This window comes from Oncorhynchus gorbuscha, unplaced genomic scaffold (assembly GCF_021184085.1).
Source record: "Oncorhynchus gorbuscha isolate QuinsamMale2020 ecotype Even-year unplaced genomic scaffold, OgorEven_v1.0 Un_scaffold_1558, whole genome shotgun sequence".
Taxonomy (NCBI): domain Eukaryota; kingdom Metazoa; phylum Chordata; class Actinopteri; order Salmoniformes; family Salmonidae; genus Oncorhynchus; species Oncorhynchus gorbuscha.
Genome location: NW_025746297.1, coordinates 88744 through 116611, shown reverse-complemented (window position 1 = coordinate 116611; position 27868 = coordinate 88744). Strand labels below are relative to the sequence as shown.

Below are 27868 nucleotides of genomic sequence, written 5' to 3'. Positions count from 1 at the left end.
AGGAGACTAAAGAAGTGAAGTAGATAAACTGCTAGTGTTTTGAAGTTCTATGAAATGAGTCTGTAGTTACTAACCGTTGTGATAGTGAGTGGAGGATGATAATTGATTATGACTCATAATATTCACCCCTTATGCCCATTTTTTTGCCCTCAACTGTTGAACAGCTTTTAGAGCTGACCCCATTTAGTCAACTGGTCGATTGTTTGGTGGATAGATGTTGGTCGACCAAGCTTTTTTTAGTCGAGCAGTGGCAAATATATACAGTGCTGCTTGAAAGTCTGTGAACCTCTTGTGCAATTAGAGATTTTTTAGTTTTTACCATGAAATCTTCATTTAATCAGAACCAGTCTTTTGATCTGACATGACAGGTTTATTAATACCAATACCATATGTTGGTGTAGAGGAAATCATGTGTGAAGTGGAAAAATAATATTAAAAAGGAATTAGTGCAGGTGCAAAAATATGTGAACCCCAAGTTGCATTGGTTAAATCAAGTAGCTAAGTAGATTCAGGTGGGTAAATAATTGGGTACCAAATGAACCAATCAAAGGAGAGATCGTTACGAAAGAGTTTGTGCAGGACTCTGACAGAGGTAAGAAACCTGGTCAGTTTTGTGTTACCCATCCAGGTGAATGCAAAGCACAACATGCCGAGAGGCAAGGAGATCTCAGAGGACAACAGGACAAGGGTAGTTGGAACACATCTGTCTGGGGAAGGCTATAATATAATCTCAAAAAGATTTGAGCTCCTTCAGTTCACTGTGAGGCAAACAATTTACGTATGGAAAGCATTTAACATGACAGCAACTCGGCCTAGAAGTGGACAGACACCCTTCCAAAATATCCCTAAGGGCCACAAGAACAATAATAAATCAGGTAAAAGCCAACCCAAACATAACATCTAGAGATTTGCAAACCTCCCTTGCTGCATCTCAGGTAACTGTGCTTCAACAGTAAGAACACTGAATCCAAATGGGAGGGTTGCTAGGAAGAAGCCTCTGCTGTCACACAAGAACCAAACTGCCCGTCTTAACTTTGCCAGAGACCACCTGGACAAACCTGAAGATTTCTGGAAGTCCATTCTCTGGATTGATGGGTCCAAATCAACACTGCCTACCGCCAAAATAACCTTATCCCCAAAAGTCAAGCATGGTGGTGTCGTGTCTTTGGCTATGCCGGATTAAGTGATGTGACATGCTTTTCTATAAAATAATTTCTCCGTAATTAATATTACCTGATTGAGGTAATCATGTAAAGTAAATGTAATTAACTAGAGAGTCGGGGCACCACAAAATAATATTTATAGAGCTGTTATCTTCCGAATAAACTCTTAAAGACCTGGTAATATGTTACATCAATAGCAGTCAATATTAATCGTCACCTTAATTCAGTCTCATCTGAAAGTTGTAAATTCTTGGTTATCTTCACGAACCCAGGCTAACAAGTTGAATCAGCAATACAAAATTGGGTGTAATTATTTATTTACTAAATACCTAATTAATCACACAGAATTACACATACACATCATTAATTAAACTAAGAATGTTTCATGGTGAGCGAGTGTTGCACCTTTTCCTGAGGGCCCAGAATATTTTATACAATGTTGCAAGTTTGCTAGCACAGGCCAGACCAAATTAATAGAAGATACAATGTTTAAAGTTCCTTGCAGTCAGGCCATGCATAGCCAATGTGATTTATAGAATATTTATTTTCATAAGAAATATGTTCTACATGCAGGCTGCAGTGTTTCTATTGTTGGTTTTATGTAGGCTATTTTTACATATTGACAATGGAAGTAGCTATCTTTACATATTGACAATGGCAATAGAAGTTACTTTTAGAATTGCATAATTTTAATATAGTTATAATTTATTTACATGACATTGATTTGAGATATAAAGACTTGTAAAATTAAATTAAACGGTTCCACGAAAATGTGCAGACGAAAATCATAACGGGCACGCAGATCAGTAGAAATGGTACGATACCCTGGCACTCCAAATGGAAAAGGTTGCCGACCGCTGGTGTAGCCTGTTACCAGCAACTTCAGGAGAGTAACGGAAGAATCTGCGGAGAACAGCAGCAGTGGGGAGGAGAAGGGTGGGGTCTGGAACTGTTTTTTTTCTTCTGGTTAGGCTATATTGATCTCTGGCTCCCTCTTGAGTCATTTGTGTGTTTTGATTTTTAATTGCAGTGCTTAAAGCATCAGACAAGCTCAGTAGCCTACATAATAGTGGATTTTATTCAAACATAGGGTGTGTCTATATATGGAAAAAATGATACTTTTTACAATTTCAACCAACTTATTGACCTTCAAACAGAAGTGAAATATTTAAGATAAGGGCCAAGTTAGCAGCCAACACTGATCTAATGTCATAAGTGAACACACCACAAACCACACACAATGTAAAAAACAAACAAACAAAAAAGGTACACACTATTTATAATTACAGTATTTAGACCCTCTACATAATATTGTGCTGCTGGTCCCAAGTCTCTTTCTGCTGTAAAGCACTTACCATCCTCTACTTATAGGCTGGCTGGGTATTCACACCTCTAGATGGCCGGGCGGGGTGTGTTGTGGAGCCAGAGAGAGCAGTAGTCAGACTAAGTGGGGGATGGAGGACTTGAATGTGGTCTCTTTGAAGTCAGTCTTTACCACACAAAAAAAAATCTGTAAGAATTCAAGTTTATTTTATTGAACCTTTATTTTAGCATTACATCAATTATACAACAACACATCTATAAACATATATTATATAGAGTGAAGAACACTGGTGAAGTGTGGACCAATTATTTGTTTCTTTTTTATATGAAACTTTATTTAACTAGGCAAGTCAGTACAAATTATTATTTACAATGACGCCTACCCCGGCCAAACCCAGACGCTGGGACAATTGTGCCCTGTCCTATGGGACTCCCAATCACAGCCGGATGTGATGCAGCCTAGATTCAAACCAGGTACTGCAGTGTGTTAGACCACTGCGCCAGTCGGGAGCCCAATGTGTATTGGATGTTGACTTTGACATGTTGTGGTTTTTGGATTGACAATATAAAGACTCGTATTTCACTTACCAGTCTCAGGTAACGTTAGCGTCTATTTTCCCGATAGATTTCTGCTAGAATATCGTCCACAATCTGTATACCTGGATTTTTATTTAGCTTTTCCAGTATTAGTAGCCATATTGTAAGTTCAAAATTTGCAAAACACTTCGTTTTCATAACTCACAGATATGTGTAACGCGCTTTGACATGTCCAAATGGAACTAGCCTCCTGGCGTGCTAGGTTAGCTGAAATATTGTGTGACGGACAAAGGATTTCCACCTGCTCTCGTAATGCACAGCTTATTGGCTATCTAGCTAGCTTGGTTTCAAAACGATAGGTGGTAATTTGACAAAGACACAGTCAATCAAGTGAACACCAACCGTGTCATCGGCTTGCAATGATGCCGTATGGCCATGATGCCATCCTGGCTAAAACTGGTTTCCCAGTGGATTGACTGAATGCAGACTGATCTAACAAAGGCTGGTTACTTTCTCGAGTGTCTGAGGAATAAGCACAAATGTAATTTGACTGGTTGAAACAACGTTTTAGCTTTTGATTTTCACAGATTTCCTTCTTTGCAAGTTGAATGAGGGGAAATACAAAATCGGTCGTACATGCTACATGGACCTTTTTTAGGATATGAAAAATGATTTTATCTAACCAAACAACACTACGTGCTATCTCTGGGACCCTTTGGATGACAAATCAGAGCAAGATTTCGGAATGTAAGTCAATATTTTTCCTTCAGATGTGAATGTATCAAACCTGTCGGGGTGAAAATAGTGTTTTGTTGTTCTGCACTCTCCTCAAACAATAGAATGACATTTTGTCGCTGTAATAGCTACTGTAAATTGGACAATGCAGTTGGATTAACAACGATTTAAGCTTTCTGCCCATATAAGACACTTATATGTAGCTACATCCCCCCCCCTCGCTAAAAAACACGTTAACACATTATGCTAATTGAGTAACAACTGTCCCGTAGACAGGACACCGATCCCTAACAAGTTTTAAGTTATCCCAGCATAAATCCTCATTAAAATGTTGTCCGTGGTACGTTTGCTTACACAAGCGCACATGCCAAGGGAAGGAAAACCAAGTATCCTGGTAGGCTGCAACCTGTTCAGAATGAGTCTGACGTCATCAGAGAATTTCCAGGTCAATGCCGGGAAGTCAGTAAGAATTTATGTCGACCTCAAGACATATGTTAAGGGGACCAAAAAACTGATGGGAGAGAGCGAAAGAGGGGAGGGGAAAGGGTGATGGGATCTGGCGCCTATGATCCTCACCCAAAAGGGCAAGTCATGACATGACCCAGTCTATTGCTAGGTTGAATTCTGTAGTTCTGACATCACACATCGCTGAGAAATTCCACACTACACAACAAAGCTTGTGTTGTTCGTTTCAACTTCCCTCTGGGCATGAAAAGTTGCAGTAGAACTGTTTGATGGTGAACTGTTTAAATGAGAAGGTAGATGTTATTTCATGCTACGGAGTCTTGCAGGGATGACACCAGTATTGTCAGCATTTGTTTTATTAACTGAGCTATCTGGAGTGATCAGAGAATAGACTAAAGAAGTGAAGTAGATAAACTGCCAGTTTTTTAAAAGTTCTATGAAATGAGTGAGTGGAGGATGATATGAAATGAGTCTGTGTAGTTACTAACCCTTGTGATAGTGAGTGGAGGATGATATGAAATGAGTCTGTGTAGTTACTAACCCTTGTGATAGTGAGTGGAGGATGATATAACAACATTTTCATGACTTTTGACTCTTTTTAGCTTTCAACTCTTACCCACTTTTAGAATAGTTTTATTCCCCTTTTGTATTGCACAGCCTACTGACATGAATACATGCAGTTGAAGTCGGAAGTTTACATACACCTTATACACCAAATACATTTAAACTCAGTTTTTCACAATTCCTGACATTTAATCCTAGTAAAGATTCCCTGTCTTAGGTCAGTTAGGATCACCACTTTATATTAAGAATGTGAAATGTCAGAATAATAATAGAGAGAATGATTTATTTCAGCTTTTATTTCTTTCATCACATTCCCAGTGGGTGAGAAGTTTACATACACTCAATTAGTATTTGGTAGCATTGCCTTTAAATTGTTTAACTTGGGTCAAACATTTCGGGTAGCCTTCCACAAGCTTCCCACAATATGTTGGGTAAATTTTGGCCCATTGCTCCTGACAGAGCTGGTGTAACTGAGTCGGGCTTGTAGGCCTCCTTGCTCGCACACACACTTTTCCGTTCTGCCGAAAAATGTTCTATAGGTTTGAGGTCAGGGCTTTGTGATGGCCACTCCAATACCTTGACTTTGTTGTCCTTAAGCCATTTTGCCACAACTTTGGAAGTATGCTTGGGGTCATTGTCCATTTGGAAGACCCCTTTGCGAACAAGCTTTTACTTCCTGACAATGATGTCTTGAGATGTTGCTTCAGTATATCCACATCATTTTCCTCCCTCATGATGCCATCTATTTTGTGAAGTGCACCAGCCCCTCTTGCAGCAAAGCACCCACACAACATGAAGCTGCCACCCCTGTTCCTCACGGTTGGGATAGTGTTCTTCAGCTTGCAAACCCCCCTTCTTTTTTTCCTCCAAACATAGCGATGGTCATTATGGCCAAACAGTTCCATTTTTGTTTCATCAGACCAGAGGACATTTCTCCAAAAAGTACAATCTTTGTCCCCATGTGCAGTTGCAAACCGTAGTCTGGCTTTTTTATGGTGGTTTTGGAGCAGTGGCTTCTTCCTTGCTGAGCGGCCTTTCAGGTTATGTCGATATAGGACTCTTTCTACTGTGAATATAGATACTTTTGTACCTGTTGCCTCCAGCATCTTCACAAGGTCCTTTGCTGTTGTTCTGGGATTGATTTGCACTTTTCGCACCAAAGTACATTCATCTCTAGGAGACCGAACGCATCTCCTTCCTGTGCGGTATGACGGTTGCGTGGTCCCATGCTGTTTATACCTGCGTACTATTGTTTGTACAGATGAACATGGTACAAACGCCCAGGCATTTGGAAATTTCTTCCAAGGATGAACCAGACTTGTAGAGGTCTACAATTTGTTTTGTGAGGTCTTGGCTGATTTCTTTTGATTTTCCCATGATGTCAAGCAAAGAGGCAGAGAGTTTCAAGGTAGGCCTTAAAATACATCCACAGGTACACCTCCAAATGACTCAAATGATGTAAATTAGCCTATCAGAAGCTTCTAAAGCCATGACATAATTTTCGGGAATTTTCCAAGCTGTTTAAAGGTACAGTCAACTTTGTGTATATAAACTTCTGACCCACTAATTGTGATACAGAAAATTATAAGTGAAATAATCTGTCTGAAAACAATTGTTGGAAAAATTACTTGTGTCATGTACAAAGTAGATGTCCTAACCGACTTGACAAAACTATAGTTTGTTAACAATAAATTTGTGGAGTGGTTGAAAAATGAGTTTTAATGACTCCAACCTAAGTGTATGTAAACTTCTGACTTCAACTGTATGTCACCCGGTACAGCCAGAAGAGGTCTGGCCACCCCTTTGAGCCTGGTTCCTCTCTGTTTCTTCCAAGGTTCCTATTTTCTAGGGGAGTTCTCGTGGCCACTGTGCTTCTACATCTGCATTGCTTGCTCTTTGGGGAATTTGGGTGGGTTTCTGTAGAACACTTTGTTACAACTGATGTAAAAAGGGCTTCATAATATACATTTGATTGACATGAATATCACACCAACTGACTGGTTCTTCTGGTGTTGTTCACACAGGAGACCACGTTGAGACATTCTCTACATCCAGAGAGCAACATCAGGAAGATCACAGAGCTAGGAGGTCTCACCACTGCCCACATTGTGAGGAGATTTTCCCACTTCCATCAAAACTAAAAATACACCTAAAAATACACACAGGAGAAAAGCCTTACTCCTGCTCTGACTGTGGAGCGAGTTTCTCTCGACTGGGCACTTTAAAACAACATGAACGTATACACACAGGAGAGAAGCCTTACTCCTGCTCTGACTGTGTAAAATGCTTCACAACATCAACTGAGCTAAAAGTTCATCAGAGAATACATACAGGAGAGAAGCCTTACTCCTGCTCTGACTGTGGGGCGAGGTTCTCTCAACTAGGCAACTTAAAACAACATGAACGTATACACACAGGAGAGAAGCCTTACTCCTGCCCTGACTGTTTAAAATGCTTCACAACAATAACTGAGCTAATAGTTCACCAAAGAACACACACAGGAGAGAAGCCTTACTCATGCTCTGCCTGTGGGGCGAGTTTCTCTCGACTGGGCACCTTAAAACAACATGAACTTATACACACAGGAGAGAAGCCTTACTTCTGCTCTGACTGTGGAAAGAGTTTCTCTCAACTGGGCCACTTAAAAAGACATGAACGTATACATACAGAAGTGAAACCTTACTCCTGCTCTGACTGTGTAAAATGTTTCAAAACATCAACTGAGCTAAAAGTTCATCATGGAACACACACAGGAGAGAAGCCTTACTCCTGCTCTGACTGTGTAAAATGCTTTACAACATCAACTGAGCTAAAAGTTCACCAAAGAACACACACAGGAGAGAAGCCTTACTTCTGCTCTGACTGTGGGGCAAGGTTCTCTCGACTGGGCACGTTAAAACAACATGAACCTACACACACAGGAGTGAAGCCGTACTCCTGTTCTGACTGTGGAAAGAGTTTCTCTCGACTGGGTAACTTAAAACAACATGAACGTATGCACACAGGAGAGAAGCCTTACTCCTGCTCTGACTGTGGGGTGAGTTTCTCTCATCCGGGCACCTTAAAACAACATGAACGTATACACACAGGAGAGAAGCCTTACTCCTGCTCTGACTGTGTAAAATGCTTCACAACATCAAATGAGCTAATAGTTCATCAAAGAACACACACAGGAGAGAAGCCTTACTCCTGCTCTGACTGTGGAAAGAGTTTCTCTCAACTGGGTGACTTAAAAAGACATGAACGTATACACACAGGAGAGAAGCCTTTCTACTGCTCTGACTGTGGAGCGAGTTTCTCTCATCCGGGCACCTTAAAACAACATGAACGTATACACACAGGAGAGAAGCCTTACTCCTGCTCTGACTGTGGGGCGAGTTTTTCTCGACTGGGCACCTTAAAACAACATGAACGTATACACACAGGATAGAAGCCTTACTCCTGCTCTGACTGTGGGGCGAGTTTCTCTCAACTGGGTCATTTCAAAAGACACCAAGGTATACATGAAGGAGAGAAGCCTCATCAGTTCTCTCAGACCAGCTAAGATTAGACACTCCACTTAATTGTCATGTCATTAAATAATTGGCAACATTGAATTGGATCAAATGAAGAAAGCGTAGAATGCTCTATTGTAATAATAATAATAATAATATATGCCATTTAGCAGACGCTTTTATCCAAAGCGACTTACAGTCATGTGTGCATACATTCTACGTATGGGTGGTCCCGGGGATCGAACCCACTACCCTGGCATTACAAGCGCCATGCTCTACCAACTGAGCTACAGAAGGACAGTTGAAGTCAGAAGTTAACATACTTAGGTTGGAGTCATTAAAACTCGTTTTTCAACCACTCCACAAATTTCTTGTTAACAAACTATAGTTTTGGCAAGTCGGTTAGGACATCTACTTTGTACACGACACAAGTCATTTTTCCAGCAATTGTTTACAGACAGATTATATCACTTATAATTCACTGTATTACAATTACAGTGGGTCAGAAGTTTACATACACAAAGTTGACTGTGCCTTTAAATAGCTTGAAAAATGTGAAAATGATTTCATGGCTTTAGAAGCTTCTGATAGGCTAATTTATATCATTTTAATCAATTGGAGGTGTACCTGTTGATGTATTTCAAGGCATACCTTCAAACTCAGTGCCTCTTTGCTTGACATCATGGGAAAATCAAAAGAAATCAGCCAAGACCCCAGAAAAACTATTGTAGACCTCCACAAGTCTGGTTCATCTTTGGGAGCAATTTCCAAACGCCTGAAGGTACCAGGTTAATTTGTACAAAAAATAGTATGCAAGTATAAACACCATGGGACCACGCAGCCATCTGTCACCTAGAGATGAACATACAGCAAAGGATCTTGTGAAGATGCTGGAGGAAACGGGTACAAAAGTATCTTTGTCCACAGTCAAATGAGTCCTATATCGGCATAACCTGAAAGGTCGCTCAGCAAGGAAGAAGCCACTGCTCCAAAACAGCCATAAAAAAACTGACTATGGTTTGCAACTGCACATGGGGACAAAGATTGTACTTTTTTGAGAAATTTCCTCTGTTCTGATAAAACAAAAATATAACTGTTTGGCAATAATGACTATCATTATGTTTGGAGGAAAAAGGGTGAGGCTTGCAAGCCGAAGAACACCATCCCAACCGTGAGGCACGGGGGTGGCAGCATCATGTTGTGGGGGTGCGTGGCTACAGGAGGAAATGGTGCACTTCACAAAATAGAAAATGATGTGGATATATTGAAGCAACATCTCAAGACATCAGTCAGGAAGTTAAAGCTTGGTCGCAAATGGGTCTTCCAAATGGACAATGACCCCAAGCATACTTCCAAAGTTGTGGCAACATGGCTTAAAGACAACAAAGTCAAGGTATTGGAGTGGCCATCACAAAGCCCTGACCTCAATCCTATAGAACATTTTTGGGCAGAACTGAAAAAGATTGCGTGAGCAAGGAGGCCTACAAAGCTGACTCAGTTACACCAGCTCTGTCAGGGGGAACGGGCCAAAATTCACCCAACTTATTGTGGGAAGCTTATGGAAGGCTACCTGAAATGTTTGACCCAAGTGAAACAATTTAAAGAGATGCTACCAAATACTAATTGAATATATGCAAACTTCTGACCCACTGGGAATGTGATGAAAGAAATCAAAACTGAAATAAATCATTCTCTCTACTATTATTCTGACATGTCACATTCTTAAAATAAAGTGGTGATCCTAACTGACCTAAAACAGGACATTTTTACTTGGATTAAATGTCAGGAATAGTCAAACTGAGTTTAAATGTATTTGGCTAAGGTGTGTGTAAACTTCTGACTTCAACTGTAGTTTCTTACTATGAGAGAACTTTACAGAGGAAAGGGAGCGTTATAGAATGTTAGCCTTACTTTACTTTACGGACCAGTTTGTACCTTGTCAGTTTTGATGTGTTTTGTTAGTTTCTACTGTAAAGATATTGAGATTACCTTAGGGTTGAATATCCTCTGTGATATGTCTGGAGTTGGAGTTTGATGGTTGACTGGGTTGTACTACTTCCCTCTGCAGTTTTCTGTGAGAAAGAGCTGGTAGAAACAACATACTCTTTTTACATACTCTGTTCACAAAACATTAACAACACCTGCTCTTTTCATTACATAGGTGACCAGGTGAATCCAGGTGAAAAACTATGAACCAAAATAGTGTCGTTTTTGTGTATTTATTATGGATCCCCATTAGCTTTCAGTAGAAAACAAGAGCCTGCAGTTGCAGTGGGCTAAGGAATGAAAACACTGGACACTGGAGAATTTTAAAAACATTGCCTGGTCTGATGAATCCCGGTTCCTGCTGTTTCATGATGATGGGAGGACTATGGGGCTTAGGGTGTGTTTTCAGGGCACACATTGGGCCCCTTGATAAAAGTTGAACAATGTTTGAATGCCACAGGATATCTAAACATCATTGCCAATCTGGTGCCCCCCTTCACGGCAGTTGTGTATCCATCTGCAAATAGATTTGCAGGATTATCCCCCATGCCACAAGGCTTATCCAGGAATGGTTCCAAGAAAATGACAAGGAATTCAGTTTACTGCAGTGGCCTGACGAGTCACCAGATCTCAATCCAATTGTTCATCTCTGGGAGGAGATGGAAGGAGCTATTCGGAGTAGAGATCCACTCCCAGCCACATTGACACAATTGTGGGAAGCATTGGAGTCAACATGGGCCAGCATCCCTGTGAACACTCTCAACACCTTGGACAGTCTATGCCCAGACGACTTGAGGCTGTTCTGAGGACAAAGGGGGGTGCAACTCAATATTTGGAAGGTGTTCCTAATGTTTTGTGCACTTGGTGTATATCAGATAAAGATCATGGGGTGATCTGTTTTTAGCATTAGTTTGGGTGAATTATTTTATATTACTAAACAATTGTGTTTAATGATAAACAGGCTATGAATCGAATACTTGTGTTTATTAATTTGTCTTTTAATACTAGATTCATTATTTTAGTCATTGATGATGAATGTATTTGAATAACTGTATTGAAGTTAATTGATCTGGCCTAGCGGTTAAGAGTGTTTGCCCAATAACTGAAAGGTTGCTGGTTTGAATCCCGAGCCGACTAGGTGAAAAATCTGTCATTGTGCCCTTGAGCAAGCCAATTAACTCTTATTTCTCCTGTAAGTCGCTCTGGATACAAACATCTGCTAAATGACAAGAATGTAATGAAAAATAATGTTTGTACATGAATTCATGCTGGGCAACCTTTTTTTCTCATGTGTATAATTAAATGAATTAAACTATAGTATTTTTAGTGAAATACTGTATATACAATACACAACATTGCCGCTTTGTTTACCCTGGATAGATGGACAGGACCATAGTAGGCTAGAGCAGCTAAGTTAGAGTTAATGTTAGTTAGCATGCAAGTATCCAGGCAGAGTTACTTATGTTAGCCTAGAGAAAATATAGTTTGCGACATTAACGGAAACTGAACATTAATATAACAACCATGTAAAATTACTAACGTTTTCAAAAATGTTGATGCTTACAATTATCCTTGTGTCGTTGTGTTACTGTCTAGAGGAACACATGTCGGGTGAATGACATGCTCTTTCTGCTACTCCCAGTTTTGAGACATGACGGTTATAAATTGTAATTAATTCCATTGTGAAATTGTAAACTAATGATTTGAAATTACAGGTAATCTTCAGTCATTCTGTCTATATCAGAACATCTAACAAGATATTCGATTTTTTTAAAAATCAATATATTTTATTATATTGTGTATATAATTTCGGAGCAGGGCACCTATTAAATATGTTATCTGGAGTTTTGTTATATATTGAGGTTCATCGTCTTGAGCAGAAGATTCCATGAGTAGTTGGAGCACTAAACCCTGTAGTAGATGGAAAGAAGGAAGAAAGTCAATCAGTTTTACTGCTGTTTGAAGAACAACTGCCTACTTCTGCCTACTTCCGAGGTAAAGTTGGTTTTATAGTCACACATTCTGACATTCAACTGACATTTGCAAAAAAGCCATGAATAATTGTATAAATCTGTAACTAATTCAATGATTGTCACAGAGATATAAAAATTGATATGGTTTATTCTATAAATGTCTAGCATATTTTTTACAACCTTTCTTTTGAATACAAATTCCAGTTTTGATTTGATAGAAATATATCAAATCTATGAGATGCCATTCTTGTAATGTTTGATATTACAACATTTATATTGCTTGAATACTTAACGATGATTAGCACCTCAGTTATGTGTGCTTCTATCAGGGTTCTGGTCAAATGCATGTCCTTTAAAGTAAATTTAGCAATTGAACAAAAATCCAATTCAATTTGAAAATGTTCCTAATTGCAAAAGCCAGAAACAGAATTTGGGTATTCCAGAACTGTTGTTTACATGTAAATCAGCATAACCCTGTTTTATGTTTTTAATACTGCAGATAGAACGCTCTGTGTGCCAGAGATGGTTTCATTTAGCTTGTCTGGGGATGACAAAGAAGGACTTCAACAAAGCCAAAATAGAACATTATTGTAAGGGGCCCATTGTTCTGTTAAATTAGAGACGTATAAATAAATGATTGTTGTTCCTTGTAACTATTTTAAAATGTGGACCTGTTGCACTAAAAATGCAAACATTGATTTGGCATACGATTTAAGATTGTAAACATTGTACAACTTTATGTACACATTGTCTAACATCATATAGAACAAATTGCACTTGAAATTAACATTTATTTTAAAGTTATATTAAACGCATATTCTCACTTTTTTCTGAGACAATCACTGAATTAGTTATTGATTTCTTCATCTTTAAATGCAATATTTGAGATTTTATGTATTTCTATCAAATATCAAATCAAAACGGGAATTTCTACTCAAAGCAAAGGTTGTGAAAGTATAAATCATACATAGTTTGATGTTTCTGTGACAAACGGTGAATTAGTTATTGATTTATACAGTTTTAAATGATAGGAACGGTGGGTTAACTACATTGTTCAAGGACAGAACGATAGATTAATGCTGTGTAAACTCGGGGATTCGATTCAGCAACTTTCCAACTACATAGCCCAACGCTCTAACCACTAGGCTATCTGTGATGCTGGGATATATATCATATGCAGTGTGAGCTATTGTGAATAAGCAACTGCAGTTATGAAATTGATAAAAGAATGGCCATGTTTCAAGTGTGTGCCGACGGAATCTTTTAGGTATTTATTAGCATCCCCATTAGCCGCTGCAAAAGTATCAGAATTGTTCACTTCTTAAACTTCTCAAACCCGGCTTGGTCTGCTTCCCAAGCGTTCTCTGAAGTCTCGCGTTGTTACGTCTCTTGGTGTTTAGAAACTGGTAGTGGGAAAACAGGAAGTTCCGCGCAGGCGCACATCATTCTTCAGAATAAAGGGTACGTCAGAATTGTGCAGTCGAGACGACAACTTCTGTGTCCGTTTCTAATGTATTACTACTGGTATGTAATAGCACGTTATAATATCTAAATAACATGTCATAACATGCTGGGTAACAAATACGTCAAGGTATTATCAGGTTTGATAAAGGTTTTATGTGCTATTTTTTTTAAATGTCAAACCGCGTGAGTGAACGTGATCACCTTTTTCAAGTCACATAGTTAGATACTTTGGTAGTCTGAGTGGATGTATATAATTTCGTCAATGTAATTTCATAAAGGGTCAATCTATTTGAGATTTCTGGGTTCGTTTTACATGTCGTTTTTGGTTTTGTGTAAAATTCGGGAGATTGTAAAATGGCGGATCCCACTCGGTCTGCATCAACGTACTTCAGTTCAGGCAGTGAGGGTGCAGCAGAGAGACAATTTTACGGTTGCACTACTGTTTTGGAGCTAAATGATGATGATTATCAATCAGTTTTCTACATATGTACTAATAGACAGAAACAGCTGAATGTCTGAATATCTATAAATGTTACTATGGTTGAACGGAAATACTATTGTTTTTTGATTTAAATAATACAGGGAAGACAAGGTTATTCAGGAAAATAGTACATAGTGCTGCCTAAAACATACTGCAAACGTGTACTAAATGTTTTTTTAGTAATTTGTGCATTTATGCGAATTCAGGAAATCTACTGTAGATTAAGTGCATTTAGAGTTGTGTTGCCTAATTTAAAGTGTATGCTTTGTATAATGTGAATTAATTCATGTTTTGTTGCCAATGCTTAGCTACCAGATCTATTGAAATCAGTGCTTGACTTGGACAGGATCTCACCAGAGCTGAGTACCAGCACCTCAAATTTCTACTGTTTGAGCTCATGTTCCTCTGATAGAATATTAGCTCAACAGTATTGTGGAGCTCCTGCACCTAAATATAAACCATATTTTTAGAGAATAAAGCAAGTCTTGCAGTTCTGGCACTAACTTTTGTGTCCGTTTCTCTTTATTAATACTGGCCAACTCAGATTAAGTCTGAGGCCGGTAACATCAACAGTGAGGACAAACCCAGCCTGCCTCTCTCCTTTCACACTGAGTTCAAACCTACAGTCACTGGGGCCTGATTGTGACAGTGGAGCCCAGTTTGCACTGCAGGATCCAGAGATGGCATCAGTGAAGCTGGAAGACTGCAGTCAAACACTGGAACTGAATGCCAACATTAAAGATGAAGAGGAGGAGGAGATTGGGAGGTCTGTTTCTCATGGTAAGAGCAGGTTCTATCTAACTAAGTTTGTTATTCGTTCCAACTTCCCACTGTGCATGAAAAGTTGCTGTAGAACTGTTATATTTCTTTATTTTATTTCCCTTTATTTAACCAGGTCGGCCAGTTGAGAACAAGTTCTCATTTACAACTGCGACCTGGCCAAGATAAAGCAAAGCAGTGCGACAAAAACAACACAGAGTTACACATGGGATAAACAAACGAAAAATCTATATGCAGTGTGTGCAAATGTAGTAAGATTAGTGAGGTAAGGCAATAAAAGCCACAGTGGCGAATTAATTACAATTTAGCATTAACACAAGAGTGATAGATGTGCAGATGATGATGTGCAAGTAGAGATACTGAGGTGCAAAAATAAATAACAATATGTGGATGGGGTAGTTAGGTGGGCTATGTACAGATGGGCTGTGTACAGGTGCAATGATCGGTAAGCTGCTCTGACAGCTGATGCTTAAAGTTAGTGAGGGAGATATAAGACTACAGCTTCAGTAATTTTTGCAATTCGTTCCAGTCATTGACAGCAGAGAACTGGAAGGAGAGGAGTTGGCTTTGGGGATGACCAGTGAAATATGCCTGCTGGACCACGTGCTACTGGTGGGTGTTGCTATGGTGACCAGTGAGCTGAGATAAGGCAGTTCTTTACCTAGCAAAAAATTATAGATGACCTGGAGCCAGTGGGTTTGGTGACGAATATGAAGCGAGGGCCAGCCAACAAGAGCATACAGGTCGCAGTGGTGGGTAGTATATGGGGCTTTGGTGACAAAACGGTTGGCACTGTGATAGACTACATCCAATTTGCTGAGTACTGTTGGAGGCTAGTTTGTAAATGACATCGCCGAAGTCAAGGATTGGTAGGATAGTCAGTTTTACGAGGGTATGTTTGGCAGCACGAGTGAAGGAGGCTTTGTTGTGAAATAGGAAGCCGATTCTAGATTTCTTTTTGGATTGGAGATGCTTAATGTGCGTCTGGAAGGAGAGTTTACAGTCTAACCAGACACCTAGGTATTTGTAGTTGTCCACATATTCTAAGTCAGAACCGTCCAGAGTAGTGATGCTAGTCGGGCGGGCGGGTACGGGCAGCGATCGGTTGATGAGCATGCATTTAGCATGCATTTAGCATGCATTTGTCCAAAGAAGGGCCGGAGGTATACAGAATGGTGTCGTCTGCGTAGAGCTAGATCAGAGAATCACCAGCAGCAAGAGCGAGATCATTGATATATATACAGAGAATTGAACCCTGTGGCACCCCCATAGAGACTGACAGATGTCCGGACAACAGGCCCTCCGATTTGATAGACTGAACTCTGTCTGAGATGTAGTTGGTGAACCAAGCGAGGCAGTCATTTGAGAAACCAAGGCTGTTGAGTCTGCCAATAAGAATGTGGTGATTGACAGTCGGAAGCCTTGGCCAGGTCAATGAAGACGGCTGTACAGTACTGTCTTTTATCGATGGCAGTTGTGATATTGTTTAGGACCTTGAGCGTGGCTGAGGTGCACCCGTGACCAGCTCAGAAACCAGATTGCATAGCAGAGAAGGTACGGTCGGATTCGAAATGGTCGGTGATCTGTTTGTTAACTTGGCTTTTGAATACTTTAGAAAGGCAGGGCAGGATTTCATGATGAACTGTAGATGTTATTTCATGCTACTGAGACTTGGTGGTTTGACACCAGTATTGCCAGCATTTGTTTTTTTCACTGGGCTGTCTGGAGTGATCAGAGTGTAGACTAAAGAAGTGAAGTAGACAAACTGCCAGTGTTTTAAAGTTCTATGAAGGGAGTCTGTGCAGTTTCTAACCCTTGTGATAGTGAGTGGAGGATGATATAGCTCATACTTTTCTTGTCTTATGAGATAATTTTAGAATAGTTTTATTCCCCTTTTGTATTGTACAGCCAACTGATATGAATATGTACAGTACCAGCCTACAGATATGAATATGTACAGTACCAGCCTACAGATATGAATACGTACAGTACCAGCCTACTGATATGAATACATACAGTACCAGCCTACTGATATGAATACGTACAGTACCAGCCTACAGATATCAATACGTACAGTACCAGTCTACTGATATGAATACATACAGTACCAGCCTACTGATATGAATACATATGAATTAGTAACTTCCGGGTTGGAGCGAGTAGTGCCGAAGTGCCGATGCGACCACTCGCTCCCGCAGGTAGTATAACTTTTTCATTACATTTCATTACATTTCATTATAGCACAATGGTTTGATTTGTCTAATCTTAGCAATTTCTTCTCAGCTAGCTACATAGCCGTCTTTGTATCAAAGATAATTGCGTAATTATCGTATTTCGCCGTCCTAACGTAGTCTTCACTAGCCAGCTAGCTAACGTCCACTGATTAGCTGCACTGGAGAAACTATTACACTCAACTGAACGACTTGATTAGTGTAGTGTTAGCTAGCTACATAGCTGTCTTTGCTGTCTTCGTATCTTCGTATCCAAGATAATTGTGTTGTTTAGGTTTAGAGTGTGTAGTCTTAGAGTGATTATCTTAATTTACCGAGGTTAGCTAGCCAGCTATTTGTCGTCCTTAACGTAGGAGACTCTGCTAGCTAGCCAACAGCTAGCCAACGTCTTCTGAATAGAACTCAACAACCCGGTCGCATTCACAGGTAGTATCACATTTTCATTTCATTTCATTACAGTACAACGGTTTGATTTGTTTGATCGTAGCTAGCTACATAGCCGTCTTTGTATCAAAGATAATTGTGTAGTCTAGAGCGATTTTCTAGGTTAGCTAGCAAAGCTATTGTCGTTCTTTTAACGCAACGTCACGTAAACAACACTACTAGCTAGCCAGCTAGCCCCCGAATAGCAGCACTGCAGAAACTATTACACTCAACGGAACGACTTGATTAGTGTAGTGTCAACAACACACCCACTGCCAGCTAGCCTACTTCAGCAGTACTGTATCATTTTAATCATTTTAGTCAATAAGATTCTTGCTACGTATCTTAACTTTCTGAACATTCGAGACGTGTAGTCCACTTGTCATTCCAATCTCCTTTGCATTAGCGTAGCCTCTTCTGTAGCCTGTCAACTATGTGTCTGTTTATCCCTGTTCTCTCCTCTCTGCACAGACCATACAAACGCTCCACATCGCGTGGCCGCGGCCACCCTAATCTGGTGGTCCCAGCGCGCACGACCCACGTGGAGTTCCAGGTCTCCGGTAGCCTCTGGAACTGCCAATCTGCGGTCAACAAGGCAGAGTTCATCTCAGCCTATGCCTCCCTCCAGTCCCTCGACTTCTTGGCACTGACGGAAACATGGATCACCACAGACAACACTGCTACTCCTACTGCTCTCTCTTCGTCCGCCCACGTGTTCTCGCACACCCCGAGAGCTTCTGGTCAGCGGGGTGGTGGCACCGGGATCCTCATCTCTCCCAAGTGGTCATTCTCTCTTTCTCCCCTTACCCATCTGTCTGTCGCCTCCTTTGAATTCCATGCTGTCACAGTTACCAGCCCTTTCAAGCTTAACATCCTTATCATTTATCCCTCGGAGAGTTCATCAATGAGCTTGATGCCTTGATAAGCTCCTTTCCTGAGGACGGCTCACCTCTCACAGTTCTGGGCGACTTTAACCTCCCCACGTCTACCTTTGACTCATTCCTCTCTGCCTCCTTCTTTCCACTCCTCTCCTCTTTTGACCTCACCCTCTCACCTCCCCCCCCTACTCACAAGGCAGGCAATACGCTCGACCTCATCTTTACTAGATGCTGTTCTTCCCCTAACCTCATTGCAACTCCCCTCCAAGTCTCCGACCACTACCTTGTATCCTTTTCCCTCTCGCTCTCATCCAACACCTCCCACACTGCCCCTACTCGGATGGTATCGCGCCGTCCCAACCTTCGCTCTCTCTCCCCCGCTACTCTCTCCTCTTCCATCCTATCATCTCTTCCCTCCGCTCAAACCTTCTCCCACCTATCTCCTGATTCTGCCTCCTCAACCCTCCTCTCCTCCCTCTCTGCATCCCTTGACTCTCTATGTCCCCTATCCTCCAGGCCGGCTCGGTCCTCCCCTCCCGCTCCGTGGCTCGATGACTCATTGCGAGCTCACAGAACAGGGCTCCGGGCAGCCGAGCGGAAATGGAGGAAAACTCGCCTCCCTGCGGACCTGGCATCCTTTCACTCCCTCCTCTCTACATTTTCCTCCTCTGTCTCTGCTGCTAAAGCCACTTTCTACCACGCTAAATTCCAAGCATCTGCCTCTAACCCTAGGAAGCTCTTTGCCACCTTCTCCTCCCTCCTGAATCCCCCCCTCCTCCCCCTCTGCAGATGACTTCGTCAACCATTTTGAAAAGAAGGTCGACGACATCCGATCCTCGTTTGCTAAGTCAAACGACACCGCTGGTTCTGCTCACACTGCCCTACCCTGTGCTCTGACCTCTTTCTCCCCTCTCTCTCCAGATGAAATCTCGCGGCTTGTGACGGCCGGCCGCCCAACAACCTGCCCGCTTGACCCTATCCCCTCCTCTCTTCTCCAGACCATTTCCGGAGACCTTCTCCCTTACCTCACCTCGCTCATCAACTCATCCCTGACCGCTGGCTACGTCCCTTCCGTCTTCAAGAGAGCGAGAGTTGCACCCCTTCTGAAAAAACCTACACTCGATCCCTCCGATGTCAACAATTACAGACCAGTATCCCTTCTTTCTTTTCTCTCCAAAACTCTTGAACGTGCCGTCCTTGGCCAGCTCTCTCGCTATCTCTCTCTGAATGACCTTCTTGATCCAAATCAGTCAGGTTTCAAGACTAGTCATTCAACTGAGACTGCTCTCCTCTGTATCACGGAGGCGCTCCGCACTGCTAAAGCTAACTCTCTCTCCTCTGCTCTCATCCTTCTAGATCTATCGGCTGCCTTCGATACTGTGAACCATCAGATCCCCCTCTCCACCCTCTCCGAGTTGGGCATCTCCGGCGCGGCCCACGCTTGGATTGCATCCTACCTGACAGGTCGCTCCTACCAGGTGGCGTGGCGAGAATCTGTCTCCTCACCACGCGCTCTCACCACTGGTGTCCCACAGGGCTCTGTTCTAGGCCCTCTCCTATTCTCGCTATACACCAAGTCACTTGGCTCTGTCAACCTCACATGGTCTCTCCTATCATTGCTATGCAGACGACACACAACTAATCTTCTCTTTTCCCCCTTCTGATGACCAGGTGGCGAATCGCATCTCTGCATGTCTGGCAGACATATCAGTGTGGATGACGGATCACCACCTCAAGCTGAACCTCGGCAAGACGGAGCTGCTCTTCCTCCCGGGGAAGGACTGCCCGTTCCATGATCTCGCCATCACGGTTGACAACTCCATTGTGTCCTCCTCCCAGAGCGCTAAGAACCTTGGCGTGATCCTGGACAACACCCTGTCGTTCTCAACCAACATCAAGGCGGTGGCCCGTTCCTGTAGGTTCATGCTCTGCAACATCCGCAGAGTACGACCCTGCCTCACACAGGAAGCGGCGCAGGTCCTAATCCAGGCACTTGTCATCTCCCGTCTGGATTACTGCAACTCGCTGTTGGCTGGGCTCCCTGCCTGTGCCATTAAACCCCTTCAACTCATCCAGAACGCCGCAGCCCGTCTGGTGTTCAACCTTCCCAAGTTCTCTCACGTCACCCCGCTCCTCCGTTCTCTCCACTGGCTTCCAGTTGAAGCTCGCATCCGCTACAAGACCATGGTGCTTGCCTACGGAGCTGTGAGGGGAACGGCACCTCAGTACCTCCAGGCTCTGATCAGGCCCTACACCCAAACAAGGGCACTGCGTTCATCCACCTCTGGCCTGCTCGCCTCCCTACAGTCAAAACTGTTCGCTGCTCTGGCCCCCCAATGGTGGAACAAACTCCCTCACGACGCCAGGACAGCGGAGTCAATCACCACCTTCCGGAGACACCTGAAACCCCACCGCCTGGTACGGCAACTGCTCCGCCCTCAACCGTAAGGCTCTCCAGAGGGTAGTGAGGACTGCACAACGCATCACCGGGGGCAAACTACCTGCCCTCCAGGACACCTACACCACCCGTTGTTACAGGAAGGCCATAAAGATCATCAAGGACATCAACCACCCAAACCACTGCCTGTTCACCCCGCTATCATCCAGAAGGCGAGGTCAGTACAGGTGCATCAAAGCTGGGACCCAGAGACTGAAAAACAGCTTCTATCTCAAGGCCATCAGACTGTTAAACAGCCACCACTAACACTGAGTGGCTGCTGCCAACACACTGTCATTGACACTGACCCAACTCCAGCCATTTTAATAATGGGAATAGATGGGAAATGATGTAAATATATCACTAGCCACTTTAAACAATGCTACCTTATATAATGTTACTTACCCTACATTATTCATCTCATATGCATATGTATATACTGTACTCTACATCATCGACTGCATCCTTATGTAACACATGTATCACTAGCCACTTTAACTATGCCACTTTGTTTACTTTGTCTACACACTCATCTCATATGTATATACTGTACTCGATACCATCTACTGTATGCTGCTCTGTACCATCACTCATTCATATATCCTTATGTACATGTTCCTTATCCCCTTACACTGTGTATAAGACAGTAGTTTTGGAATTGTTAGTTAGATTACTTGTTGGTTATCACTGCATTGTCGGAACTAGAAGCACAAGCATTTCGCTACACTCGCATTAACATCTGCTAACCATGTGTATGTGACAAATAAAATTTGATTTGATTTGATCTTTAAGGAATACCTAGGATAGGATAAGTATTCCCTCTCACCCCCCCTTTAAGATTTAGATGCACTATTGTAAAGTGACTGTTCCACTGGATGTCATAAGGTGAATGCACCAATTTGTAAGTCGCTCTGGATAAGAGCGTCTGCTAAATGACTTAAATGTAAATGTAATGTAGTTAACTAGTGATTATGTGAAGATTGATTGGTTTTTATAAGATAAGTTTAATGCTAGCTAGCAACTTACCTTGGCTCCTTGCTGCACTCGTGTAACAGGTGGTCAGCCTGCCACGCAGTTCCCTTGTGGAATCCAATGTAATCAGTCCAAAAATGCCGATTTACAATTGTTATGAAAACTTGAAATCGGCCGTAATTAAATCGGCCATGCCGATTAATCAGTCGACCTCTAGTGCCACGCTTGTAGCGTCATACACAAGGCTGTAATCGCTGCCAAAGTTGCTTCAAAAAAGTACTGAGTAAATGGTCTGAATACTTAAGAAAATGTGATATTTCAGTTAAATTTTTTAATACATTTGCAAAACAATGTAAATACATTTTTTTGCTTTGTCATAATGGGGTATCGTCTGTAGATTGGCGAGGGGGAAAACAATTTAATTCATTTTGTAACGTAACAAAACGTGGAAAAGTCAAGGTGTCTGAATACTTTCTGAATGCACTGTGTGTGAATTTAGGAACTCTACTATAGTGTCTAATTTGAAATGAATTGAATGGTTTGTCAATGCTTAGGTACCTGATCTAATATAGTTTGAGAATAAAGAAAGTGCCAGAATTTAAGACCAACTTTTGTGTCCATTTCTCTTTATTACTACAGGCTGACTCAGATCAAGTCTGAGGTTTGTAACATCAACAGTGAGGACAAACACAGCCTTCCTCTCTCCTTCCACACTGAGTCCAAACCTACAGTCACTGGGTCCTGATTGTGACAGTGGAGCCCAGTTTGCGCTGCAGGATCCAGAGATGACATCAGTAAAGCTGGAAGACTGCAGTCAAACACTGGAGCTGAATGTCAACATTAAAGATGAAGAGGAGGACGAGAAGATTAGGACGTCTGTTACTCATGGTAAGAGCAGGTTCTATCCATAAGTTATCTTCATAAATTAGACCTCCATAAGTTATGACCCAGTCTATTGATAGGTTGACTTCTGTAATTCTGACATCACACATCCCTGAACAACTGAGCTATCTGGAGTGATCAGAGAGGAGACTAAAGAAGTGAAGTAGATAAACTACCAGTGTTTTGAAGTTCTATGAAATGAGTCTGTGTAGTTACTAACCCTTGTGATAGTGAGTGGAGGATGATATGAAATGAGTCTGTGTAGTTACTAACCCTTGTGATAGTGAGTGGAGGATGATATGAAATGAGTCTGTGTAGTTACTAACCCTTGTGATAGTGAGTGGAGGATGATATGAAATGAGTCTGTGTAGTTACTAACCCTTGTGATAGTGAGTGGAGGATGATATGAAATGAGTCTGTGTAGTTACTAACCCTTGTGATAGTGAGTGGAGGATGATATAACAACATTTTCATGACTTTTGACTCTTTTTAGCTTTCAACTCTTACCCACTTTTAGAATAGTTTTATTCCCCTTTTGTATTGCACAGCCTACTGACATGAATACATGCCGTTGAAGTCGGAAGTTTACATACACCTTATACACCAAATACATTTAAACTCAGTTTTTCACAATTCCTGACATTTAATCCTAGTAAAGATTCCCTGTCTTAGGTCAGTTAGGATCACCACTTTATATTAAGAATGTGAAATGTCAGAATAATAATAGAGAGAATGATTTATTTCAGCTTTTATTTCTTTCATCACATTCCCAGTGGGTGAGAAGTTTACATACACTCAATTAGTATTTGGTAGCATTGCCTTTAAATTGTTTAACTTGGGTCAAACATTTCGGGTAGCCTTCCACAAGCTTCCCACAATATGTTGGGTAAATTTTGGCCCATTGCTCCTGACAGAGCTGGTGTAACTGAGTCGGGCTTGTAGGCCTCCTTGCTCGCACACACACTTTTCCGTTCTGCCGAAAAATGTTCTATAGGTTTGAGGTCAGGGCTTTGTGATGGCCACTCCAATACCTTGACTTTGTTGTCCTTAAGCCATTTTGCCACAACTTTGGAAGTATGCTTGGGGTCATTGTCCATTTGGAAGACCCCTTTGCGAACAAGCTTTTACTTCCTGACAATGATGTCTTGAGATGTTGCTTCAGTATATCCACATCATTTTCCTCCCTCATGATGCCATCTATTTTGTGAAGTGCACCAGCCCCTCTTGCAGCAAAGCACCCCCACAACATGATGCTGCCACCCCTGTTCCTCACGGTTGGGATGGTGTTCTTCAGCTTGCAACCCCCCTTTTCCTCCAAACATAGCGATGGTCATTATGGCCAAACAGTTCCATTTTTGTTTCATCAGACCAGAGGACATTTCTCCAAAAAGTACAATCTTTGTCCCCATGTGCAGTTGCAAACCGTAGTCTGGCTTTTTTTATGGTGGTTTTGGAGCAGTGGCTTCTTCCTTGCTGAGCGGCCTTTCAGGTTATGTCGATATAGGACTCTTTCTACTGTGAATATAGATACTTTTGTACCTGTTTCCTCCAGCATCTTCACAAGGTCCTTTGCTGTTGTTCTGGGATTGATTTGCACTTTTCGCACCAAAGTACATTCATCTCTAGGAGACCGAACGCATCTCCTTCCTGTGCGGTATGACGGTTGCGTGGTCCCATGCTGTTTATACCTGCGTACTATTGTTTGTACAGATGAACATGGTACAAACGCCCAGGCGTTTGGAAATTTCTTCCAAGGATGAACCAGACTTGTAGAGGTCTACAATTTGTTTTGTGAGGTCTTGGCTGATTTCTTTTGATTTTCCCATGATGTCAAGCAAAGAGGCAGAGAGTTTCAAGGTAGGCCTTAAAATACATCCACAGGTACACCTCCAAATGACTCAAATTATGTAAATTAGCCTATCAGAAGCTTCTAAAGCAGACATGGGCAAACTACGGCCCGCGGGCCACATACGGCCCGTTAGGCTTTTTAATCCGGCCCGCCGAACTTGACCAAATTATAGTAAAAACCTCATTTTTCCCCTTTCCCTGCAATGCCCACGTTTCCCCAATAGATGGCGCACTCAAAACACATTGACCGTTGTTGGAGTGGCGCGTATTTCTCTTTATTTCACTTTAATTTTCACTTCGTTTCACGTCACCATTAAGCCCTTCTGTGAAAATGAGCGGACCAAAGAGAAGGAAAGTGGACAGCTTAATTAACACGCCGCACATCGCTCTTAATTTAAATTTAAATTTTCAGCTGCAGGTAGGATATTTAATACAGCCTATGTCTGTGTGCTTGGCAACGATACACGTGTACTGTTTGCGCGTGAAGGCGAGGGCGTCCGTGGCGAGTTTGTAGAGCGCGCGGTCAGGACAATCCATCCATGATTTTGCGGAGTTTAACACAAGTAGATATTATTGAGCTTGAGTATTTCGTTGTGTAATAATATGTTTTGAATGTTGAAAGTGGTTCCATTTTTCAATAAATGTTGATTTCTTTAACTTTGCACCTTCGATTGAAACTTATTTGTCAAGATTGCGTCTGTTTTTAATAACAGTGCGTATGTTATTTTAATATATTTACATTTCCTCCTCCCAGTATCTGCGAAATAATATGTAAATGCCATATCTTGCATATTCCTTGAGACAAATTTATTAACTGATAAGGGCTATTTTTCACATTTGAAAGACAGTTAATAAATTGGGTTGTAGTGTTCTTACTGTGCTATGAGGTTTGCACACACTACATTTAATGCTTTAGTATATCCGGCCCAAACACTCCCTCCAAATGCTCCTGGCCCGGCCCCTCTGTCAAATTTTAGAACCCATTGTGGCCCGCGAGTCAAAAAGTTTGCCCACCTCTGTTCTAAAGCCATGACATAATTTTCGGGAATTTTCCAAGCTGTTTAAAGGTACAGTCAACTTTGTGTATATAAACTTCTGACCCACTAATTGTGATACAGAAAATTATAAGTGAAATAATCTGTCTGAAAACAATTGTTGGAAAAATTACTTGTGTCATGTACAAAGTAGATGTCCTAACCGACTTGACAAAACTATAGTTTGTTAACAATACATTTGTGAGGTGTCTCCGGAAGGTGGTGATTGACTCCGCTGTCCTGGCGTCGTGAGGGAGTTTGTTCCACCATTGGGGGCCAGGGCAGCGAACAGTTTTGACTGGGCTGAGCGGGAGCTGTACTTCCTCAGTGGTAGGGAGGCGAGCAGGCCAGAGGTGGATGAACGCAGTGCCCTTGTTTGGGTGTAGGGCCTGATCAGAGCCTGGAGGTACTGAGGTGCCGTTCCCCTCACAGCTCCGTAGGCAAGCACCATGGTCTTGTAGCGGATGCGAGCTTCAACTGGAAGCCAGTGGAGAGAACGGAGGAGCGGGGTGACGTGAGAGAACTTGGGAAGGTTGAACACCAGACGGGCTGCGGCGTTCTGGATGAGTTGAAGGGGTTTAATGGCACAGGCAGGGAGCCCAGCCAACAGCGAGTTGCAGTAATCCAGACGGGAGATGACAAGTGCCTGGATTAGGACCTGCGCCGCTTCCTGTGTGAGGCAGGGTCGTACTCTGCGGATGTTGTAGAGCATGAACCTACAGGAACGGGCCACCGCCTTGATGTTGGTTGAGAACGACAGGGTGTTGTCCAGGATTACGCCAAGGTTCTTGGCGCTCTGGGAGGAGGACACAATGGAGTTGTCAACCGTGATGGCGAGATCATGGAACGGGCAGTCCTTCCCCGGGAGGAAGAGCAGCTCCGTCTTGCCGAGGTTCAGCTTGAGGTGGTGATCCGTCATCCACACTGATATGTCTGCCAGACATGCAGAGATGCGATTCGCCACCTGGTCATCAGAAGGGGGAAAGGAGAAGATTAATTGTGTGTCGTCTGCATAGCAATGATAAGAGAGACCATGTGAGGTTATGACAGAGCCAAGTGACTTGGTGTATAGCGAGAATAGGAGAGGGCCAAGAACAGAGCCCTGGGGGACACCAGTGGTGAGAGCGCGTGGTGAGGAGACAGATTCTCGCCACGCCACCTGGTAGGAGCGACCTGTCAGGTAGGACGCAATCCAAGCGTGGGCCGCGCCGGAGATGCCCAACTCGGAGAGGGTGGAGAGGAGGATCTGATGGTTCACAGTATCGAAGGCAGCCGATAGATCTGCAGAAGAAGCTCTGGAGGTGTCAGTCAGGAGGAAGGAGGCCCAGCCTGGCAGGTGGCCAAGTTCAGTCCTCCAGCGGAGATCAGGTCCTTGATGCTCGAAGTAAGAGAAAAGGGAGTCGCCGTACACCTGGTAGCAGCTCAAAAAATAACGAGTTGCTTCAGCTGTCTGCTATTTCCCGACTTCAACTGTATGTCACCCGGTACAGCCAGAAGAGGTCTGGCCACCCCTTTGAGCCTGGTTCCTCTCTGTTTCTTCCAAGGTTCCTATTTTCTAGGGGAGTTCTCGTGGCCACTGTGTTTCTACATCTGCATTGCTTGCTCTTTGGGGAATTTGGGTGGGTTTCTGTAGAACACTTTGTTACAACTGATGTAAAAAGAGCTTCATAATATACATTTGATTGACATGAATATCACACCAACTGACTGGTTCTTCTGGTGTTGTTCACACAGGAGACCACGTTGAGACATTCTCTACATCCAGAGAGCAACATCAGGAAGATCACAGAGCTAGGAGGTCTCACCACTGCCCACATTGTGAGGAGATTTTCCCACTTCCATCAAAACTAAAAATACACCTAAAAATACACGCAGGAGAAAAGCCTTACTCCTGCTCTGACTGTGGGGCGAGTTTCTCTCGACTGGGCACCTTAAAACAACACGAAGGTATACACACAGGAGAGAAGCCTTACTCCTGCTCTGACTGTGGGGCAAGGTTCTCTCGACTGGGCACCTTAAAACAACATGAACATACACACACAGGAGTAAAGCCGTACTCCTGTTCTGACTGTGGAAAGAGTTTCTCTCGACTGGGTAACTTAAAACAACATGAACGTATGCACACAGGAGAGAAGCCTTACTCCTGCTCTGACTGTGGGGTGAGTTTCTCTCATCCGGGCACCTTAAAACAACATGAA

General features: G+C 42.5%; 1 protein-coding gene and 1 long non-coding RNA gene across 2 annotated transcripts; both read left to right on the top strand.

Moving 5' to 3' along the window:
- Positions 1-3445: 3445 nt before the first annotated feature.
- On the top strand, positions 3446-14688 carry LOC124023220 (zinc finger protein 271-like). The gene is made up of 3 exons (XM_046337750.1): positions 3446-3482; positions 6812-8284; positions 10443-14688. Exons 1-2 carry the CDS (start codon positions 3446-3448, stop codon positions 8215-8217), a joined length of 1443 nt encoding a protein of 480 aa, XP_046193706.1. The 3' UTR covers positions 8218-8284; positions 10443-14688.
- A 216-nt stretch (positions 14689-14904) lies between these two features.
- LOC124023222 lies at positions 14905-27858 on the top strand. Its single transcript, XR_006836671.1, has 3 exons — positions 14905-14965; positions 22546-22794; positions 27405-27858. It is a non-coding gene; the product is annotated as an uncharacterized LOC124023222 (long non-coding RNA).
- The last annotated feature ends 10 nt before the right edge of the window (positions 27859-27868 follow it).

What these genes read in the sequence shown, in the direction of transcription:
- LOC124023220 (XM_046337750.1), top strand. Translation starts at nt 3,446, where the DNA reads ATGCCGTATGGCCATGATGCCATCCTGGCTAAAACTG. An exon ending in TGCCATCCTGGCTAAAACTG is followed by an intron (nt 3,483 to 6,811) that starts GTTTCCCAGTGG and finishes TTGTTCACACAG; the next exon opens with GAGACCACGTTGAGACATTC.